Genomic DNA, 18030 nt, shown 5'->3' with positions numbered 1-18030 from the left:
AAAGGAAACCATAGCTTAAGTGTTTTTATGATACTGGCCACAGGGTTTCTTTGCCTTATGCTTCCTAGGACTTTATTTTTTTAATTATTTATTTCTCTTTTTAATCATGTTAATATTGCAGTAGAATTGGATCCTTCCAGGCTGCGCGCAGTATAAGTAGACAGCATGTTTCATTGAGAACATCCCAGCAGGATTGAGGCCTACAGTAATGGGGCCTCGTGTTCCACTGTAATGTGTCAGACAAGCATCTGCAGTCATGTTGTACTTGCAGTGTGTGTGCCTCAACACAACACAGTATCTTAATCCGCCCCAGCCAATAAAAGCCGATTAGAAACTTCTCTGTGTAAGTGGATGAGCGCACAGTATTCGCCATGATGGCAGAGAGCAAAGTTCAAACTACCAAATACCACAAGGATAGGTTGTTCTGCTGCCAAGGAACCAAAGGAACCAAATTTTGTAGTTTACAGAACACATTTGTTTTTATATTAAATTACTAAGACTGGGTTGCACAAATAAGGATTCATTTTTAAACCTGATTAAAGTAACTTTAAATTATGTTGCATAAAACTTTGAAACTAGCTCAAAATTTATAATGGTTAAATTTAAATATCTCCTTAAACCTCAGTATAGTTTTTACTCCTGCCTATATAAAATGTTAAAAAATGTTAAATGTTATGTTCAACTCTAACTTTGTCATTTTAAACTTACACTTTAACTTTTAAAATGTTGACATTGGAGTACAGCTCTTCTTTTTTTCTCTCTGATTGATAATTTGGCCAGTTTTTCTTCAAGGAGAAATTAGAACTTAAAATAACTCTAGTTAGCTTGCAAAGAATAAAGCATTTTCTTTCTTTCTTTTTACTTTGTAGCTAGCTGGCTGGCAAACAGTGTAACCTTTTTTTATTTTTAGCTATGATGAAAACAATATATTTGTTTTTTTTTACTTCTTGGCTTGCTAGCATACAATCTAAGAGTTTAACTTTCTAACTAGCTAGAAAACAATATAATGTTTTGTTGACTCTTCAACTAGCAAGCAAACAACGTAACATTTTGTTAACTTACTGTTTTGTTATAAAGAACAACTGCAAGGAAAATGTTTTCATCCATCTTTCATACTTACTAGGTACCAGCAGCACTCAAATTTATTTTTTCATTCATTTTAATTTGGGTAAGCAAGCATCCTCATATCAGTTAAACTAATTTGAGTTTAAACTTGGATTTACTAAATGGAGATTAGTTTTTAATTGTGCAACAGAGCTGTGCTCAGTTTTAAATCTGGATTTACTCATTTTGAAACTAGTTTTGCTAAACTCTGATTAGAACTAATCTTAGATTAATTTAATCTTTGGTGGTGCATCCCGGCCTTGATGTATACAAGATTGCAGATCAGTCTTCCACATCAAATGTTAACATTGTTGTCAACAAGCAGACTTATCATGGTTCTCTTTTTACCTGTTTTCTTTCTGTGATCAAAGCTGAGAGCATCACAGTTTTGTTGGAGGATTTCTGAAATGCCTTGAAAAAGAAGAAGAGTTTAAGATATTCCTGAGTGAATAATCTGATAAGACATGTCCCTCACACACAGTCATTCACCAAACAGAAGCTAATTTACATCAAGGGCAGGCTGGCAGCAGACATGCATATCTTTTTTATTTGCCTTTATTTTTCCTCTCTGTCTGCTTTGTATGCAGCTCGGTCTTTAGTTGAATGTCATCCATTTGCAGCGTCCTTCAGGCTGCCTCTCCTCTCACCTTCTAACTCCAACCTTTGAAAGGTCGTTCTACCACATTAGAATAAGCGACTACACAAATAGACCGCTGACCTTTTGATCCCTGAGAGAGAATAATGTGAACATTACGAGGGACAGGTAACTGTATACAGTGAGCAGGGGGCAGGGGACAGAGAGGATTATCTCTTAGAGATAGTGGATAGACTGGATTGGCTGGACTGACAGGTGACTACTATTTGTTGTAAGACTGGTCACTGTGTTGACAATACTGGAGTTTGATACAACACCTTTAAAAATATCAATATTCAGTACCATTATAGATACCTTGAGGAAGAACTGACTCAACATTAAGGACATCAAAATTTAGATTTTTAAATATAACAACAATATAATATGACAAACGGAGTAAATGAGAGGGCTGACTGGAAGAAGACAACAGTGTGAGTAAGTGAGAGAAGGCCGGGCTATGTGGGCATTGCAGCGGTATGTTTGTCAACTCGCTGTCAGAGAGAAGAAAGAGCATCAGAGACCATCTGGTACTTGAGTATTGATACAGTGAAAAGTGATTATTGAAAGCAATTTAAATAGTCAGTGTCAATATTTATCGAAATATCAATATGTATAGAAATTACTATATTTTAATATTACTCTCCGTAATAATAATAAACCATTTTTTCTCAGTTAACTCGATTACTCTCTGTCCACATCCTCTTCCCTTTCTACCAGAGCGGTCACCTACCAGCAGTGAGACTGTGGGACGTGGCAGAACGAAGACAGGTGGCAGAGCTCCAGACGCACAAATATGGTGTCTCGTGCGTGGCTTTCTCCCCCAATGGCAAATATATTGTCAGTGTGGGAAACCAGCATGACATGATCGTCAATGTCTGGGCGTGGAAGGTACGTGTCAAACTGAAGTTTAAGAGCAGCAAGTTAGCTCAACATTTTATTGAGAATCTATTGGCAGAATGCGACAGAAATGGAACATAATACTCATAAGTGTGTTTAGTCATTAGTCTACATTACTTCCACCCATGCAAAGGTCTTACACATGCACACTTGATTCAGTACAGGCTTTAAGAAGTCAGGTGGCATAATATAAAGAGGAAAAGTCTGTGAAGGCATCGAGATTGGCATTTTTGGTTCAGTCAAGACTGGCCTGTAAACACATGCAAGTGAACGTGGGAGCTACATTTTTTCTTTTTTTAACCTGCTCCATGTATCATAACCCCTTTAATATTACATGACTCACTGAAATCGCTGCAGAAATTGTTTATCCAGAAAAACATATTGCAGCAACAGGCCAAAGTGGTCAGTGCAGCATCTATGTATATATGTCAGTGCATCTCCTCTTTTGTGTCCTGTGTGTATTCAAGAGTTATTTTATTATTATTTTCAATTTTCAGTCACAGTGATGTTAGGTTTAGGCACCAAAAATACTTGGTTAGATTTTGGAAAAGATCATGGTTTGGATTAGAATAATTAGCCACCATTGCCCGAGGGTTTCACATCTGGCAGAAAGTCCTGAAGGCAAACTTCTCCCATTTTTCAAAATATGAAGAAACAACAAAAATCTTACAAGAGTTTTGGAAATCTAGGGTTACCATCCGTGTACACATGACCCTCCTCCACAGAGTCTGACATACTGTATCAAGCACTGGCTCTAGAGAGGGCCTTTCACAGCCATCATATTTTTATTTTTTTTTTCTAAAGTCTTGGAGAAGGAGAGAGAAATTAGTTGATTGCAGTCTGAAAGGTCACTGCTAGATGCCACTAAATCCTACAAACTGGTGCTATAAGCTCACAGATGGCAATGAATGTAATGTATTATGTATTGTTGTGTTGTTCTCTCTCAGAAAGATGTAATAGTGGCGGCCAACAAGGTGTCCAGTAAGGTCACAGGTGTGTCTTTCTCCGAGGACAGCTCCTACTTTGTGACGGTGGGGAACAGACATGTCAAGTTCTGGTATCTGGACCAGTGCAAGGCCAGCAAGGTATTAAAGGATAATAATGGTGTGTTTTTTGTCAAGTTTCTATCAATCATGTATGTGGCATCCTTTCTTTTGGAGATCATTTTCTACTTTCAGAAGAAACATTTTCAAATAGTATGAAAATTGTCCAAACTAGACACGTTATCACAGTTGACTACTTTTTCACACCTCCCTGTTTCCATTGTTCCAGAGCTGAGTGTCTTCACATCAATGAACTTCACACAGTTTTCTTCACAACATTACAACTGCTTACTGTGTAATGAAATAATGAAATGGATAATAATATAATAATCCTTCTCACACATTTAATTGTGAAATCCTTGACTTCTCATTTGGCCTTTCTTTGTTAGTTTTAACAGCAAAAATGTCCACTTTTAAAAATGATACACAAAAATCTGCACTCTTGCACACACTTTAAATAAGGCTGGATGGGGATGTAATGTCGACATACACAGAAATAATAAACGTAACCAATCTTCTGTTTTAAACACTTCGATCTGACCCCTCTGGTGTTTAGGCCAGCACTCCTGTCCCTCTGCTTGGCCGCTCGGGGCTTCTTGGAGAGCTGAGGAACAACTTCTTCTGCGATGTGGCCTGTGGACGCGGCTCTACATCTGACTCCACCTTCTGCATTACCTCCTCTGGCCTGCTGTGTGAGTTTAACAGCAAGAGGATGCTGGACAAGTGGGTGGACTTGCAGGTGAGTGAAGTATCCATCTTTGACCAGAGGTTGTCCTGGGTTCTTTAGCCACCGTTGCTTTTAATCCTATTAATTATTTTATCCCATATCAGAGTGGTGCACATGGGGTTTTGATTGAGTTGTGTGGGTGCTAATGTTTACTGATGCTGTTTTAAACAGGTCATATCTCTGAAATATGAGATCCACTTCTAATAAAATGTTATAGTATAAGGCATCCTGTCATGTTGTTGTTGAAACCTCATTGTTGAAAAATGTATTGATTTGACTCATGAGGGGTTTCATAACTCAGAAGTAACATTTTTTAGCTTGGTCATTATATCCTAAATGTCATGGATTTAGTTTTGACAAAACCTCAGTGGTATGATTCAGTCTTTATTTTCTTTCTTGTCGTGTGAGTTAGGTGAGAAGATCAATACTACTCTTTTATCAGTCCATTAAATGTGAGACTACAACCAGCAGCCAGTTAGCTTAGGTGAAATTAGTGAGACACAGCTAGTTTGGTTTTAGGAGAGTGGGTTTTTGACAGTGCCAGGCTATTTGTTTCCTCTGTTCTTAGTCTTTGTGCTAATGTAAGCTAGCAATATTCTGGCTGTAGCTTCATATTTGACACACAGAACTGAAGGTGGTATTGATCATTTCATCTGAACTCTCAGCAAAAAAGTAAATAAGTGTCCTTCCTAAATGTTAAAATATTTCTTTGAGGAAAAGCATTGTTTTTAGAGTTTCTTTTCTTTAGATAAAGTGTGTGCCAGTCATGTTGGTTGCAACCATGTCTTTGCTTAATACTGCTTGGAGTTGAAGCCCCTTTTCCATCGTCTAAACAATCATTTTGCTGTCAACTGTTCCTTTAAAGCTGGGATAGGCAGTTTATTTTTGGTGTCAGTGGGCAAAACTTCCATAATAACCTTTCAAAATAATGTAATTAAAGTGCTCTGAGAAATCTAGCTCATGGGAGACTTAGCCGACCACAGGTTGGTAAGATGGTTTATTGTTGAGTCTCATTCCCAAAAGTATTCAGTACTTTTCACAACCTGGGAGTGATATTCAACGATCAACTGTCTTTTGTCCAGAATCACTTACTGCACCTTTAAGACAGACATTGACAAGCATGGTCTGAAAACTAACTGCCATCATATTATTGATTGCCAAAGGATTTGCAGCTTTTAAAGGCAATAAATGCTGTTTTCTACTGGTTTCTATGTCATTAATGGGATATTTTAATCATGTAATTTACCTTTGCCGGTGTTAAATCTATATTATGTTTATATATTTATATACTGGGTTTATATATTCATTACTAGTCCTGTATAACCAGCAGTGCGTATGGTCTGTGTCCAGCTGTGGTGTTTAATCAAGAGGTGAAGGTGAAGGTGTGTTGGTGATGCTCCTGCCTTCTGTCAGAGGATCACAGAGGGATTAACAACGTGGACGAGGCCTAGTACAGGATGTGTTTGGAAGTATTCCAATAAGGACGCATTCATGCTCCACTGCAACCTTCTATAACCTCTATCATTACCGATACGCAGGATTGTTGTGGACTCACCCAATTATACTGTATTTTATCTGCAGGGATAGAACTTACCCATGTGTAAATGATAGAGCTGTGAAATGAGCTGATGTGCCTGTCATTTCCCGCCTTGCAGACGGGCGTGGCCCAGTCTCTGTCTCTGTCTGAGGATCTGATCTTCTGTGGCTGTGCTGATGGGACTGTTCGAGCCTTCAGCCCCGTTGACCTGCACTTTGTCTGCACGCTACCACGGCCACACCCCCTTGGCTCTGACGTCTCGGCCGTCACTGAGGCCAGGTGAGGAAGAGCTCAGGAGTAACACAGGCTTTCCTTGGCCTGGATCCACTGCAGGATCAAATGATCTCTATTTATAGTGTGTTCTGTCTCAAGTGGCAACATTTTAAGGTCGAAATAACAAAGTGTTTCTTATAATTGGGGAAGTCAATAGGGGGAATAACTTTTTAAAACACTGAGTGAAAATCATTTTCAACAAATGCATAATTTTGCAATTAATTTAGTTAATTACATTACATAATATTAATAAGTGATATGTTGTATAATACTCTATATTTGATGTAGAGCTGTGTCCCATGTTGAATTAGCACCAACAAGATTTTTTGTTTTCCAGGTTATACTATGCTACAGGCCTCACTTACTACAAAATGGAAAAAAGACAATATGAGGGACAATATGAACATTTCAAGTCATGATTATCCTGGCCAAAATAATTGCAATTCATAATATTATCCTATTAATCATCAGAACCTGGTCAAAGGTCTTAAAATGGCACTAAAACTTACTCAAGTGAAATATTCACAGTTATTCTGATTGATAATTATTCCGATAATGGAAATTCACCACGATTTCATAGCGATCACAGCAAAATCTTATATTGTCCCATCACTAATGTGCTGACACTTTAAGGCAGATAATCTTTTTCACCATTATATAATATTATGCTGATTTCATCTGAGAAAATATCATAAACTCACTGTTGACTGACATCATAAGTTACTCAATATTTTCAAATAATATTGCATGCTAGAATGTATTATTTTGAGCTCTTTGTAAGTTACTAAACTGTACCACATACACTCCAAGACAGGCAGAAATATTATAGGAATATTATATAGTAATAATATACAGAGCTTAAAATGATAAACTGTGAATTAGTTTTCTGACTTTTTATGATTTAGTAGGCATATTTTAATACTGTATTTATGAAAATATTACTGATTTTTTATTTAGAAACTGGAGAAGAGGACTTGTCCTTGGTAAAAATCTATTACTATTTTTAGAAAACATCTGTTGCTGTTATTCCATTATCTTTAAAAATGTGTCCTGATCTCTTCCTCATCAGCCATCTATTTTCCATCAAGATGGACACCCGTTACCCAGATGCCATCGCTGTGACCTACGACCCCGTCAGCCGCTGGCTCAGCTGTGTATTTAGTGACCACAGTCTGTATGTGTGGGATGTGAGAGATGTCAACAGGGTGGGGAAGGTGCATTCTGCCCTCTTCCATGCTGCCTGTGTCTGGGACCTGGAGGTAAACAGACAAGCGGAAATCAATGACACACACCTCTTTAACAACAATGGCACCTTTCAAACCCGCCCTTCATTCAGTGTATAGTTAATAATCATACAGTGGATTGAATGTTGGGTATTGTGAAGGCTACTGATTTGGGTAATAGTTGGGGATTGATCAATACTACCCCTATCCCGCCTGCTTTTGCTCTGTGCTTCAATAACAGTTGAGCAACCTTAGTTCCTGGAAGAACATCGGTCAGCTTTCTCCCTTCCAGTTTCTTGTACCTCGATATGTTATATGCTAGTCTCATCTATTTTGAAAGAAAGATTTTGAAGATGGTTAAAGGAAAACTTTGGCACTTTTCATGTATGTTCAGTCAATGTTAATGGTAAATGTAGTCAATTAAAGGAATAGATTCCTCAGTGCTGCTGTATTGACTGTGAAAACTGAGTTCTTCTGCTGTAAAATCTGTTGTTCTTCCTGCATCCAGTGATGTCACAGTGATGTCTTTGATATGAGGCAAGAACTACGGGCTATTTCACCATGGATTTTTAATCTTTGCCTTTTGGAGAGCTCCAATTTCTTTCATATGCAAAATATAAGTTAAGCATCTTAAGTTAGCAGATGTCAACAAAACAATTGTTGAGGTTTAGATAGCTAGTTAGCTAGCATTTTGCTAACAGCTATCAGATACAAGTAGGTCTATTTGCGGATGCACAGTACTACAAGTTTGCAGCTTTTGAGCAGTGATTCTGGCACAAGTTACAGATATAAAGTCTTGGCTAGGCTTATGAATCCAAGATTACCATTTTCACAACCAATAACATGCATCTGAAATGGAAAAGCACCAAATATTATTGTTACTGTTTAGCTTCATATAATTAAAATTCCCTGAGCCCCCACCCAACCCAACACCTTCTTTCTCATCCCTTCTCAGATGTTTCCAGATGTTCCTGGGGAATTAGGTGGTGGTCTGTCATCAGGTGCATTCCTTACTTGTTCAGCTGATAACACCATCAGACTGTGGCACATGGCCAATTGGACTCATTCTCAGAACATCCTCAGCAGTGTGAGTTTTAAATACCATACATCTTCATTTATAAGAAAATGTTGGCATTTCAGAAGTACAATTTTTTTCTCCATCTGCCATGGCCTTGCAGGATCTCCTGAATATTATCTACGTAGATGGGAACACCAGTACCTTGCTGGATCCAGAATGCACAACAAATGCAAATGCAGACAAATCAGGGGATGGACAGACAACAGAAAGCAGGGCGGGCATCAGGACCATCTGTGTGAGTCCAGACGGCAAACACCTGGCATCTGGTGATCGCAATGGGATGCTGAGGTAGCACAAGAAGACTTAAACTGAGAGTGATGACTGACTGAGGTCACCTCCATCCTAAATGAAAATGTGAATTTATGTTCTGCAGGGTTCATGAGCTCAGCAGTATGGAGGAAATTCTGAAAGTGGAGGCCCACGATGCTGAGATCCTTTGTTTGGAATACAGTAAACCAGAAACTGGTGAGTGTATGTGTGTCTGTGTTAGTGAACACTATTTGTGCATGGCTGTTTATACGACATGTGATTAAGTTGTCTTATTGCTGTCAGGTCTGAAGCTGCTGGCCACAGCCAGCAGGGACCGTTTGATCCACATCTTGGATGCTGAGGATGACTATAGTCTGGTGCAGACACTCGATGAGCACTCTTCATCCATAACAGCCGTCCGCTTTGCTGGTGAGCCACTTGAGACTCTGTCAACATCTGACAGCTAATCTTCTCTTAATCCACGCTTTCATCTCCATTCAGTCCCACACAAAGTCCCCCTTTTATTTCACTCACAGCTCTGTTTGTTTAAATAATAGATGACAACTATACATGTGTAGTCAGGTGGAGCTTTGTTTGTTCTGCGCAAAGCCGTTTCTTGCCCTTGATTTTGTATTTGATTAATGACTCTATTCTACACTTGAGACAAATCTTCTGTCTCTAGACTTTTCCCTGTGAATTCTTTTGAAAATGCTCATTGTAGCTGACTGTGGAAGACTGGCAAGACTGCATTGCATACAGGCCTTAATAACTCAAGATTTTGTTCAAAAAAATTAATCATTAAACATTTATCTTTGTTCTCCAGCCAATGACAACAAGGTGAGGATGATCAGCTGTGGGGCAGACAAGAGCATCTATTTCCGCACTGCACAGAAGGTAAGACACACCTGTGCAAGATTCAACCCAGGTTCTCGGTTCTTTACCCTGTTTGTAGTGCATCCCACCACAAAACAGATTGTAGGCATTTTTCTGTTGTTTGCCATCAGATGGAAAATGACGAGGAGGCACCTTTACGCAATCTTAAGTCAATGGAGAGCAATGTGTGACTGTACAGTTATTATATTACTGTACAGTCTTACATATTTAGCTAGACTAAACAGATTATAGCTTAGTTTAGCACAAAGACTAGAAACAGGGGGAAACAGCTAGCTAGACTGTCTCTGTCCAAAGCCAACAAAATCTACCTGCCAACACCTCTGAAACTCTCTAATTGACATGTTAAACCTTGTTTATTTATTCTGTGTAAAAGCCAATGTGTAAAAATGACATGTAGCTTGTCAGGCTAGCTGTTTCCAGTCTTTCTGCTAAGCTAAGCTAAACGCAGCCGGTTAGCTTCAGCCAGTAGGCGGTTTGCCCCAAATGCCACATTCTATCTTATTTCTTTAATCAGTACAAAAAAACCCTGATTTTGCTGTTTGAGGTGGGGTTATGTGCTGGACCATTTCTTAGCCAGGAGCAGTTGCCAGGCGACCAGCAGTGACACCATGAAGTTACTGGTCTCTGAGAAATACTCTGCCCACAGCTATAGTCCATATTAGCAGCTACAGACAGGAGTGGTGTTAATCTAATACTCATCAAGAAAGTGATTAAGTATTCTTGTTTTCCAAAATGTCAAACTATTCTTTTAATATTACAAGTTTCTTGTCATGGCTTTTTGTGTCATCACATTTCCAATATTTTAGAAAATCTATACGCCATTTGAGGTGAGCTTATCCTGCAGCTATTTAAAATCACTGTAAAATGTCTGTTTACTCCTGACTTACTGTCTTACAGTGTATTTTGGTACAGAGGAACACTCTGATTAGACAGCAGAGTTACTCACACCACCACCCACTTCCTAAAAAATTCAAATTTTTTTCTGGCCATAAAAGACACAATGAGGAGCTAATCTGGGCTCAGCATTCTTTCCTGCTTCATTGCTTTTGATTCAAATTGTTCATTAATTCCTCACATTAAGGACTCATTGTGCAGCATAACAGTAACACAATCTATTTAGTTTGTGAATACAACTCTACAGCATGTAAAAGCACAACAGGAGCATTTGGACTGCAAGTTTTATAACTAAATGCAATAAAGGAGACTTCCTGCTGCAGCCTTTCTGCTAGATTTGCTTCTGGGTTACTGGGACAATTTTCTGGTGGGTCAGAGTTGCATAAGTTACAACATTCTTGTTAAACTTAAGACGTGATTCAGGCCACTGCAGTGACTCATGAACATTGCAGAGCACAATAAACAATGGCTTGTTAGTGTTCAGTAAAACGTCTCCTCAGCAGCATCCAGACATTTATGGAATACAAGTTGTAGAAACTTGTTGTGACAGCGCTGTGCTCAGAATGTAAATGAGCATCTTCTGTGCTGTTGCGTACCATTATCTATGTTTTTAAGGGTTGTAAATTAACCACAATAGTCTTTTCTAACCATCAGTGTATGGTTGGATGCACATAGACTAAAAATGATATGACTTTAAGTTTAACTGGGTCTTTGCCGAGGGTATTCATTCTGCTGAACTTTAACTGAGGCAGCTACTTCATGTTGTGCTTTGTATACATTTTTTAGCATATCAACTATGTGTATATCAATATTAGAGCTGCAATGATTCGTTGATTAATCAATTAGATGATTGAAAGAAAATTAATTGCCAATTATTTTGATAATCAACTTATTGTTTTGGTCATTTTTCAAGCAAAAATGCCAAATGTTGCTGGAAATTGTGTCCCGATGTATTCACCAGATTAATCAATAATGAAAATAATCATTAGTTGCAGCCTTTCATATTGATCAATCTGATTTCTGCATCTTTTAGATGAATTCATAGGTTAAGTTTACTCCTTTCTTTGGAATCAGTATAAATGCATGTAATCTATTACAGCTTCTTTTTCTTTAATTACATTTACTGAATTCCACTTAAAGTGTGTGGAACTTTGCTATATACAATCATACAATACCTTGGAAGAAGAGACAGAAAATAGGGGGAAACATGCAGAATATAAAGGTCAGAGATCAGTAAACTAGAATAACTGAACATTTCTCATTCAGCTGTAGATACTGCTCAACCACATCAGTTATTAGTTGTAATCAGATTCCCGAATTGGGTCATTAACCATAATGATAACCATCAGTTATGTTAATCACGTAGCTGTTTTCCATATGTGAATCAATGAAAATAGACTGTACTAATTCAAATAGGCAGCTGTAAGATGTTGTTTTCAACTAATGTTCAGATTTGAGTTAAGAGGTTTTATTTGTGCCCACATTTAGATTTGGATTGCAGCAGAAGATTGGGCATCCAACTTGACACAAATTTAGCCAACAGCATACAACAGACAAACATGACAGAAGTACTCAAGGGCTCAGAGGACTTAAAAATTGAGAAATAATAATAAAAAACACTCAAAGAAATAACCTCTAGAATAAATACAATTAAATAAAATGCAGGTTTAAATAAACAAGCATTGCCTTTATTGCCTCTGTGCAGTGTTGAATGGCATGTTAATTTAAATGATGGGGTCTGGAACAAACTCTGATATCACAGGTTGTGCTTTGTATTTTATGTAATTTTTAATGTTTCCCTAGGTTTCAGTCAGTACATTTCCATTTAAAGCTAAAGCTACAGCACCCTCAGTCCTCAGTGAAGAGCTGACAGTGTTTCTCTTTGTTTCACAGACTGACAGAGGAACAGAGTTCAGGCGTTCCCACCACATGGTGAGGAAGACCACGCTGTATGACATGGGTGTAGACCCCACCTGCAAGTACGCTGCCGTTGGCTGTCAGGACCGCTGCATCAGGTGTGCATGTGGACTGTGTATTTTTTTGAAGATCTGTGAGGGCAGCAATGGGAAACAAATTTGGAATCAACTGATATGTTTTTTCAGGGCAGATACAATACTGATTATTAGTAATCACTGAGTCCGAATTTAGAATTAGGATTTTGAATTTTCTGCTAATTTATACTTCCAGTCTGCAACTTTAGTGAGTTACTTTGCTGATTCAAATTATTAATACAAAATATCAACTATTATAAACAGTTATTATGTATTATTATAGACTGAACTGCCCAGTAGTTCATAAAGTAGCATAAATAACAGTACTGATAACAAATCTTAGAAGAAATGTTTTAATTTTTGAGGTGTCTTTTCCTTCTGACTGCAGGATTTTCAACATCAGCAGCGGCAAACAGAAGAAACTCTACAAGGGATCACTGAGTGAGGATGGCAGTCTGCTCAGGGTAACGTTTTCCTCCACAGTTCACAGTCCTCATGCCTTTACCTTCCTGTATATGCAGCGTGTTGACTATAGCACTCTTTGGTCCTGGCAGGTTCAGCTTGATCCGTCAGGTCAATATGTGGCCACCAGCTGCTCTGATAAAACCATCAGCATCTTTGACTTCTACACCGGGGAGTGTGTTGCCACAATGTTTGGACACTCTGGTAACAGAACACACACCTACAGCTCACATACACAAACATATTTTATGATGTCAAACTGAGCTGTGAGTAAATTACATTTTTATAGCAGCAGGAATATGATCGATCGTCTTACATTGCCAAGGAGCATAATATATTGTTATAATAGTAATAATAATATAACATTGCCACATTTTTTGTTTTGCAGAGATTGTCACTGGGATGAAGTTCACCAATGACTGCAAGCATTTGATTTCTGTGTCCGGTGACAGGTGAGAAGGAGTCCTACACTCAAGAAAACCCAGCATTTAGAATATTGAAATTCAGGCCTATTTGTAAAAAAAACAAAAAAAACAATAAATATTAGTTCTATATTCAAAATTAGAGCTGTAATAACAACAGCATATCCAAATAGGAACAGAATAAAACTACTGATTGGAGCAGCACCCAAATTAAAATCATCGTCAGCCTCTGCAGCCAGAGGAAATGAGTGGGGAAATGTGTTTGCAGACAGTTTCCTCAATAGTCAGGCTGAAATGAAATGTTGAATTTTTAATGCCTGAACGCTTTTATCTCCCAGCTGTATCTTTGTGTGGCGACTGGCTCCAGAGCTGACAATCAGCATGAGAGAGAGACTCTGCCAACTCCGACAGAACCCAAACACAGCACCCTGCAAGACCTCCAGTCTCAGGTGACCACACACACACGCACGCACGCACACATGCATGCACACACACACACTACATTTAACTTTTATTGATTACTTTCGTTCCATAAACCTAATGCTGATGATAAATAATACTACAGAATACTTCTAGAATGCCCAACGTTTTGTCTGACTGTGTTACTCCAGGCGAGAGGTGCATAGCGCCCCCAGTCTGGGTGGTCTGTCCTCTGACAGTGACCGTGAGCCCGACGACGAGGACGGAGCAGAGAATGACGACCCCAATGACCCAGAAGACATTGCAACCAACACTTCCTCTGACAGCAGCCATGGAGAGGAGGATACAGGTACTGTCTCATTACAAACTGAATGAGAGGACAAACACAGTGCTGACTCTAATCCAGGTGCTTAACAAGGGAATCAGTGTTGTAGTTGCGACATGTTGTCCATTTGGATGTAACCACCTGTGTTGGAGAGGATTTGCCATCTGTAGTAATCCTGACCTTTATCTCTCTGTGGAGGGGCAGCTTTTGATAGATAACAATCCAGAGATCAAACACATATTATTTCATTATTTTGAAGCTTCTGATTATTGTTCTCTTTCATACAACAGGTGGCTCAGATGAAGGCCAGGACTGGGAGCTGACAAAGGTTGGTGGTTATAGTCAATGTGAAAAGACTTTTATCAGTTTAAAAAAGAACAAATGCTTTTAAATGCTTCTGTATGAGAAATATTAAATTTGAAGGCAATTGTCAAGGCATATTGCCATTAACCATGCCACTACTTTTATATCTTGTCATTCCCATAGAACATGCACTGTAGAAAAACAAAAACGTTGAGAAAACTTCAAAAAGTAAAGCAACCAGCTGCAAAATCTTTTTGAGTTTACTCAACTAAGGGCTATTTTGTTGTGCCAATGTAGATTAAGAAGTTCACTCAAAGTGCTTTCCTAAAGGGAAAAGTCAACACTTTTATGTGGATGTCCAATCAGTGTTGATGGTAGTAAACTGAAGCAATAAATTCCACAGCATGCGAGATACTAACCAAGACAACTGAGTTTTCCTGGTAATGAAGCTGTGCAGCAGTGCCTACAGGTACCAAGATGCATTGGGGTGAGCTGGTGATACCCATGTTGCCATGTTGTCTCCAGCCTAGCTTCTAGCAATTACTTTATTGGGTAGAACATAGTGTTAAGTGATAAAAATGCTCATCTAGCACACCCCCTTGCTACACAGAGGAGGAGACTAGAGATCCAAGCTGAAACAGCCTGCAGTTCTTCCTTAACACCAATGACATCACTGGATGCAGGAAGAACAACAGATTTTGCATCAGAAGAACTCTGTAGTTTTGAATTGCTTCAGTTGACCACATTTACCATCAACATTGACTGAACACCCATGTGAAAAGTACAGAATTTTCCTTTTAAGTTTGTCAAACTTAACATCTTAAATTAACTATAAGAGCACACAGTCACCAGTTCAGCAAATGTAATTATTTTATATTTTCTTAACTTGCGTACATTTGCAAATCTGAATAGTAATATTAAGTTTGACAAACTGTTATGCGGTCAAGACAATATTTTTGCAGAAAGAACTCTTATTTTCTAAAGAATATGATGAATATGACGAAAGAGTGGCACCCTGCTTCGGGATTTCGTGATAAAATGTGATTTGAATCCAAATGTATGCCATAAATTATCTTTATCACAAGTTTTGAAGGGTCACTTTTACTTGAATGTGGGTATTTGTCTTTTTTGTGTGTGTGTGTTCAGATGTTTTTTATTATTATTTCATGTTACATCTTATTTATGGGAAGTAAAATTAAAAATGTTAAATAGTTAAACAGTACCAAAAACCTGTAGGTTTCCACTTAATTCAGTTCCTGACAAATATTTCATAGTTATTAACAGCATGTATTAATATAGTATGCAGAATGGACAGTTGATGATCAGTTGAGCTAATGCTCCACTACAACCTCTTTTAGTTTTCTGTCAGTAGTTCAGAAGGACTGAAATGGCTTAAGGATCTCTGGCTTCACTCTACCACACATGAGATTAAATCCTCTGTGAAGTACCAGAGGGGAAATACCCTCCTGCTGAGTCTTAAAAGTGATAAAAAGCTATGTGAAATCCATTCTGAAATACATAACCAGAGTGGGAGTACTAAACTAGATCACACACCCTCATCTGAGATGTGTACATGTGAAGGAAAACTGACAGTTTTAGTACTTGTCAACTTTAATTGCCAGAACTGCCGTGTGATGTTTTCCATTTGTCTCTTTTACAAAAGACACCGTGGTTCACTGTGTCAGATAATACATCTCCTCTGCTTCTTTTTTCTAGCATGGAGTTGTCGGTCAGGCCACTCCTGACTCCACTAAGCGCCCTCGAAGGCGTTGGTCTCATCGCATGGGCTCTCTGGAGGTGATGGTTAAATCCATGCTGGACCTGAGGCAGCTGGAGACTTTTGGTCACAAGAAAAACCCCAACTGCCCCCCTCATGACAGAGAGAGACAGAGCACATCCAGCCTCCAGGAGCCCATGGTATGCATGGATCTATGACTATGTCCCGCTTTACACTGGACAAAAAACACACTAACATCTGGCTTTTGTTTCCACTGGTAAAATCAGCATTCACTCTCAGGTCAAATGGCTTTGCAGTAGTCACAGGTATTTATTGGCTCTAGCTCTCATTAGCAGTTTAACACGCTAATATTTGCAGAGACAATGAAAGCTTGTCTCTCTGTCTGTAACTTCTGAGACTGTTTTGCTCTGAAAACATTTTATTTCCCGTAAATTCTTTACAATAAAAGTTCCCCACAGAGATTGAAACCGAAATTCAAACCATAGAGATACAGTTAGAGCAGGGGTGTCAAACTCAATCACAGAAGGGGCCAAAGTTTAAAACACAGTCTAAGTCACGGGCCAAACAGGATTAACATTTCTTGAACAGTCTAAAACTGACTATGTTTTATTGAGAAATATTAGTTTTCAACAACTTTTTCCTCAATAAAACAAATAAAATTTAAAATGTTTTTTTCTTGTAACATAAAGCAAAATGAGAATATTTCAGCTCAGAATATTTAAGCTCGCATATCTGATCAGTAGCAGTATTTCTGCTGAGGCTTACATTTGAAAATGTTTACTTTTTGTCTGGACACAAGATTTCACACACTTAAATCATGCAGCGCTTCCAAAACTCTGCCTCCATAAATGGCTGGACTGATTTGGCTGATTTGCCTTTTTCTTCTGCCATTATAAAACTAGCTTAGAAAAGCATCTTCGCTTTGTGAATTTGCTTTTGTGAACATAGCTTGCTGTGTGGTGGGAGTGCTATTTACCGACGGGCCATTCATAATAGATATATGAAATTATCTTGCGGGCCGTATATAATTGTATCGTGGACCACATCAGGCCCGCGGGCCTTGAGTTTGACATGTGTGAGTTAGAGGCTACAAAAGTTCTGAGAGCTAAACACACACTTTTAAGACTTATAAAACCTCTTTCTCTCTGCTCTCCTGCACAGACATGAGTTTAGTCTTATCTTTAGAGCACAAATCACACACACAAAAAACAGAAAGGCAAACTCTTCTACTGGCAATGGAAATTTTTAATTTTTTTTTAAAGGGATTTACCTGCAATTCAGAAACATAAAGGCATTAATTTTGGTGTAAAAGATGGTATATGTGAGAGAAAGAAGGAGCGTTTCATGTGGCTCTTGCTATGTCACTTATGATTTTCTACAGCTGACGTTGGAGGAGAGAGCTAAGAGGCATCGGCCCTGGCCACATGCTGACTGGCTGTCCTCACACCCATCCAAGGGCATCAGGGGGACTGATGGAGCCGTGCTGTACCCCGAGGAGAGCGAGGACAACACAAGTCTACAGGGCAGGTAAATCCCCCACTCAGTGCTCGCGGTTTCGCTCAAGCGATCACAATGGCACTGAAAGAGAACAAAAGTGCTCTTCTATTCTTGGTGTAATGTTTCCCTCCGCCCCTGTTCATCATTGTTTCCGCCTCTCTCTGTTTTCATACGTCAGTGATTATATGGTGAAGGAGCAGCACTGCAGGATGCAAGGGCGAGGGATCCGCAGTGAGAGCCAGGAGAGCCGCAGCCCGGACAGTGCTTGTTCTCTGGGCTACGACAGCAGGGAGTCCAGCCCCGATCGTGTCCTGGATGG

At 38.9% G+C, this 18030-nt stretch overlaps 1 protein-coding gene across 1 annotated transcript in view; it reads left to right on the top strand.

The window, feature by feature from the left end:
* The window catches only part of LOC146314153 (mitogen-activated protein kinase-binding protein 1-like), a 36388-nt gene that overhangs the window by 6628 nt on the left and 11730 nt on the right, over positions 1-18030 (top strand). Inside the window, exons 5-24 of the mRNA XM_084736907.1 lie at positions 2456-2626; positions 3583-3720; positions 4235-4417; positions 6061-6221; positions 7285-7474; positions 8394-8525; positions 8617-8804; positions 8890-8981; positions 9069-9194; positions 9589-9659; positions 12447-12568; positions 12933-13008; positions 13099-13210; positions 13395-13458; positions 13767-13877; positions 14040-14197; positions 14464-14501; positions 16193-16393; positions 17596-17741; positions 17890-18029. Coding sequence (XP_084593033.1) covers positions 2456-2626; positions 3583-3720; positions 4235-4417; positions 6061-6221; positions 7285-7474; positions 8394-8525; positions 8617-8804; positions 8890-8981; positions 9069-9194; positions 9589-9659; positions 12447-12568; positions 12933-13008; positions 13099-13210; positions 13395-13458; positions 13767-13877; positions 14040-14197; positions 14464-14501; positions 16193-16393; positions 17596-17741; positions 17890-18029 — 2620 coding nt within the window. The remainder of the gene's footprint in view (positions 1-2455; positions 2627-3582; positions 3721-4234; positions 4418-6060; positions 6222-7284; positions 7475-8393; positions 8526-8616; positions 8805-8889; positions 8982-9068; positions 9195-9588; positions 9660-12446; positions 12569-12932; positions 13009-13098; positions 13211-13394; positions 13459-13766; positions 13878-14039; positions 14198-14463; positions 14502-16192; positions 16394-17595; positions 17742-17889; position 18030) is intronic.

Source organism: Lutjanus erythropterus, chromosome 15 (assembly GCF_056507025.1).
Source record: "Lutjanus erythropterus isolate fLutEry1 chromosome 15, fLutEry1.hap2, whole genome shotgun sequence".
In the NCBI taxonomy this organism is placed as follows: domain Eukaryota; kingdom Metazoa; phylum Chordata; class Actinopteri; order Lutjaniformes; family Lutjanidae; genus Lutjanus; species Lutjanus erythropterus.
This window is presented reverse-complemented; position numbering and strand designations above follow the sequence as displayed.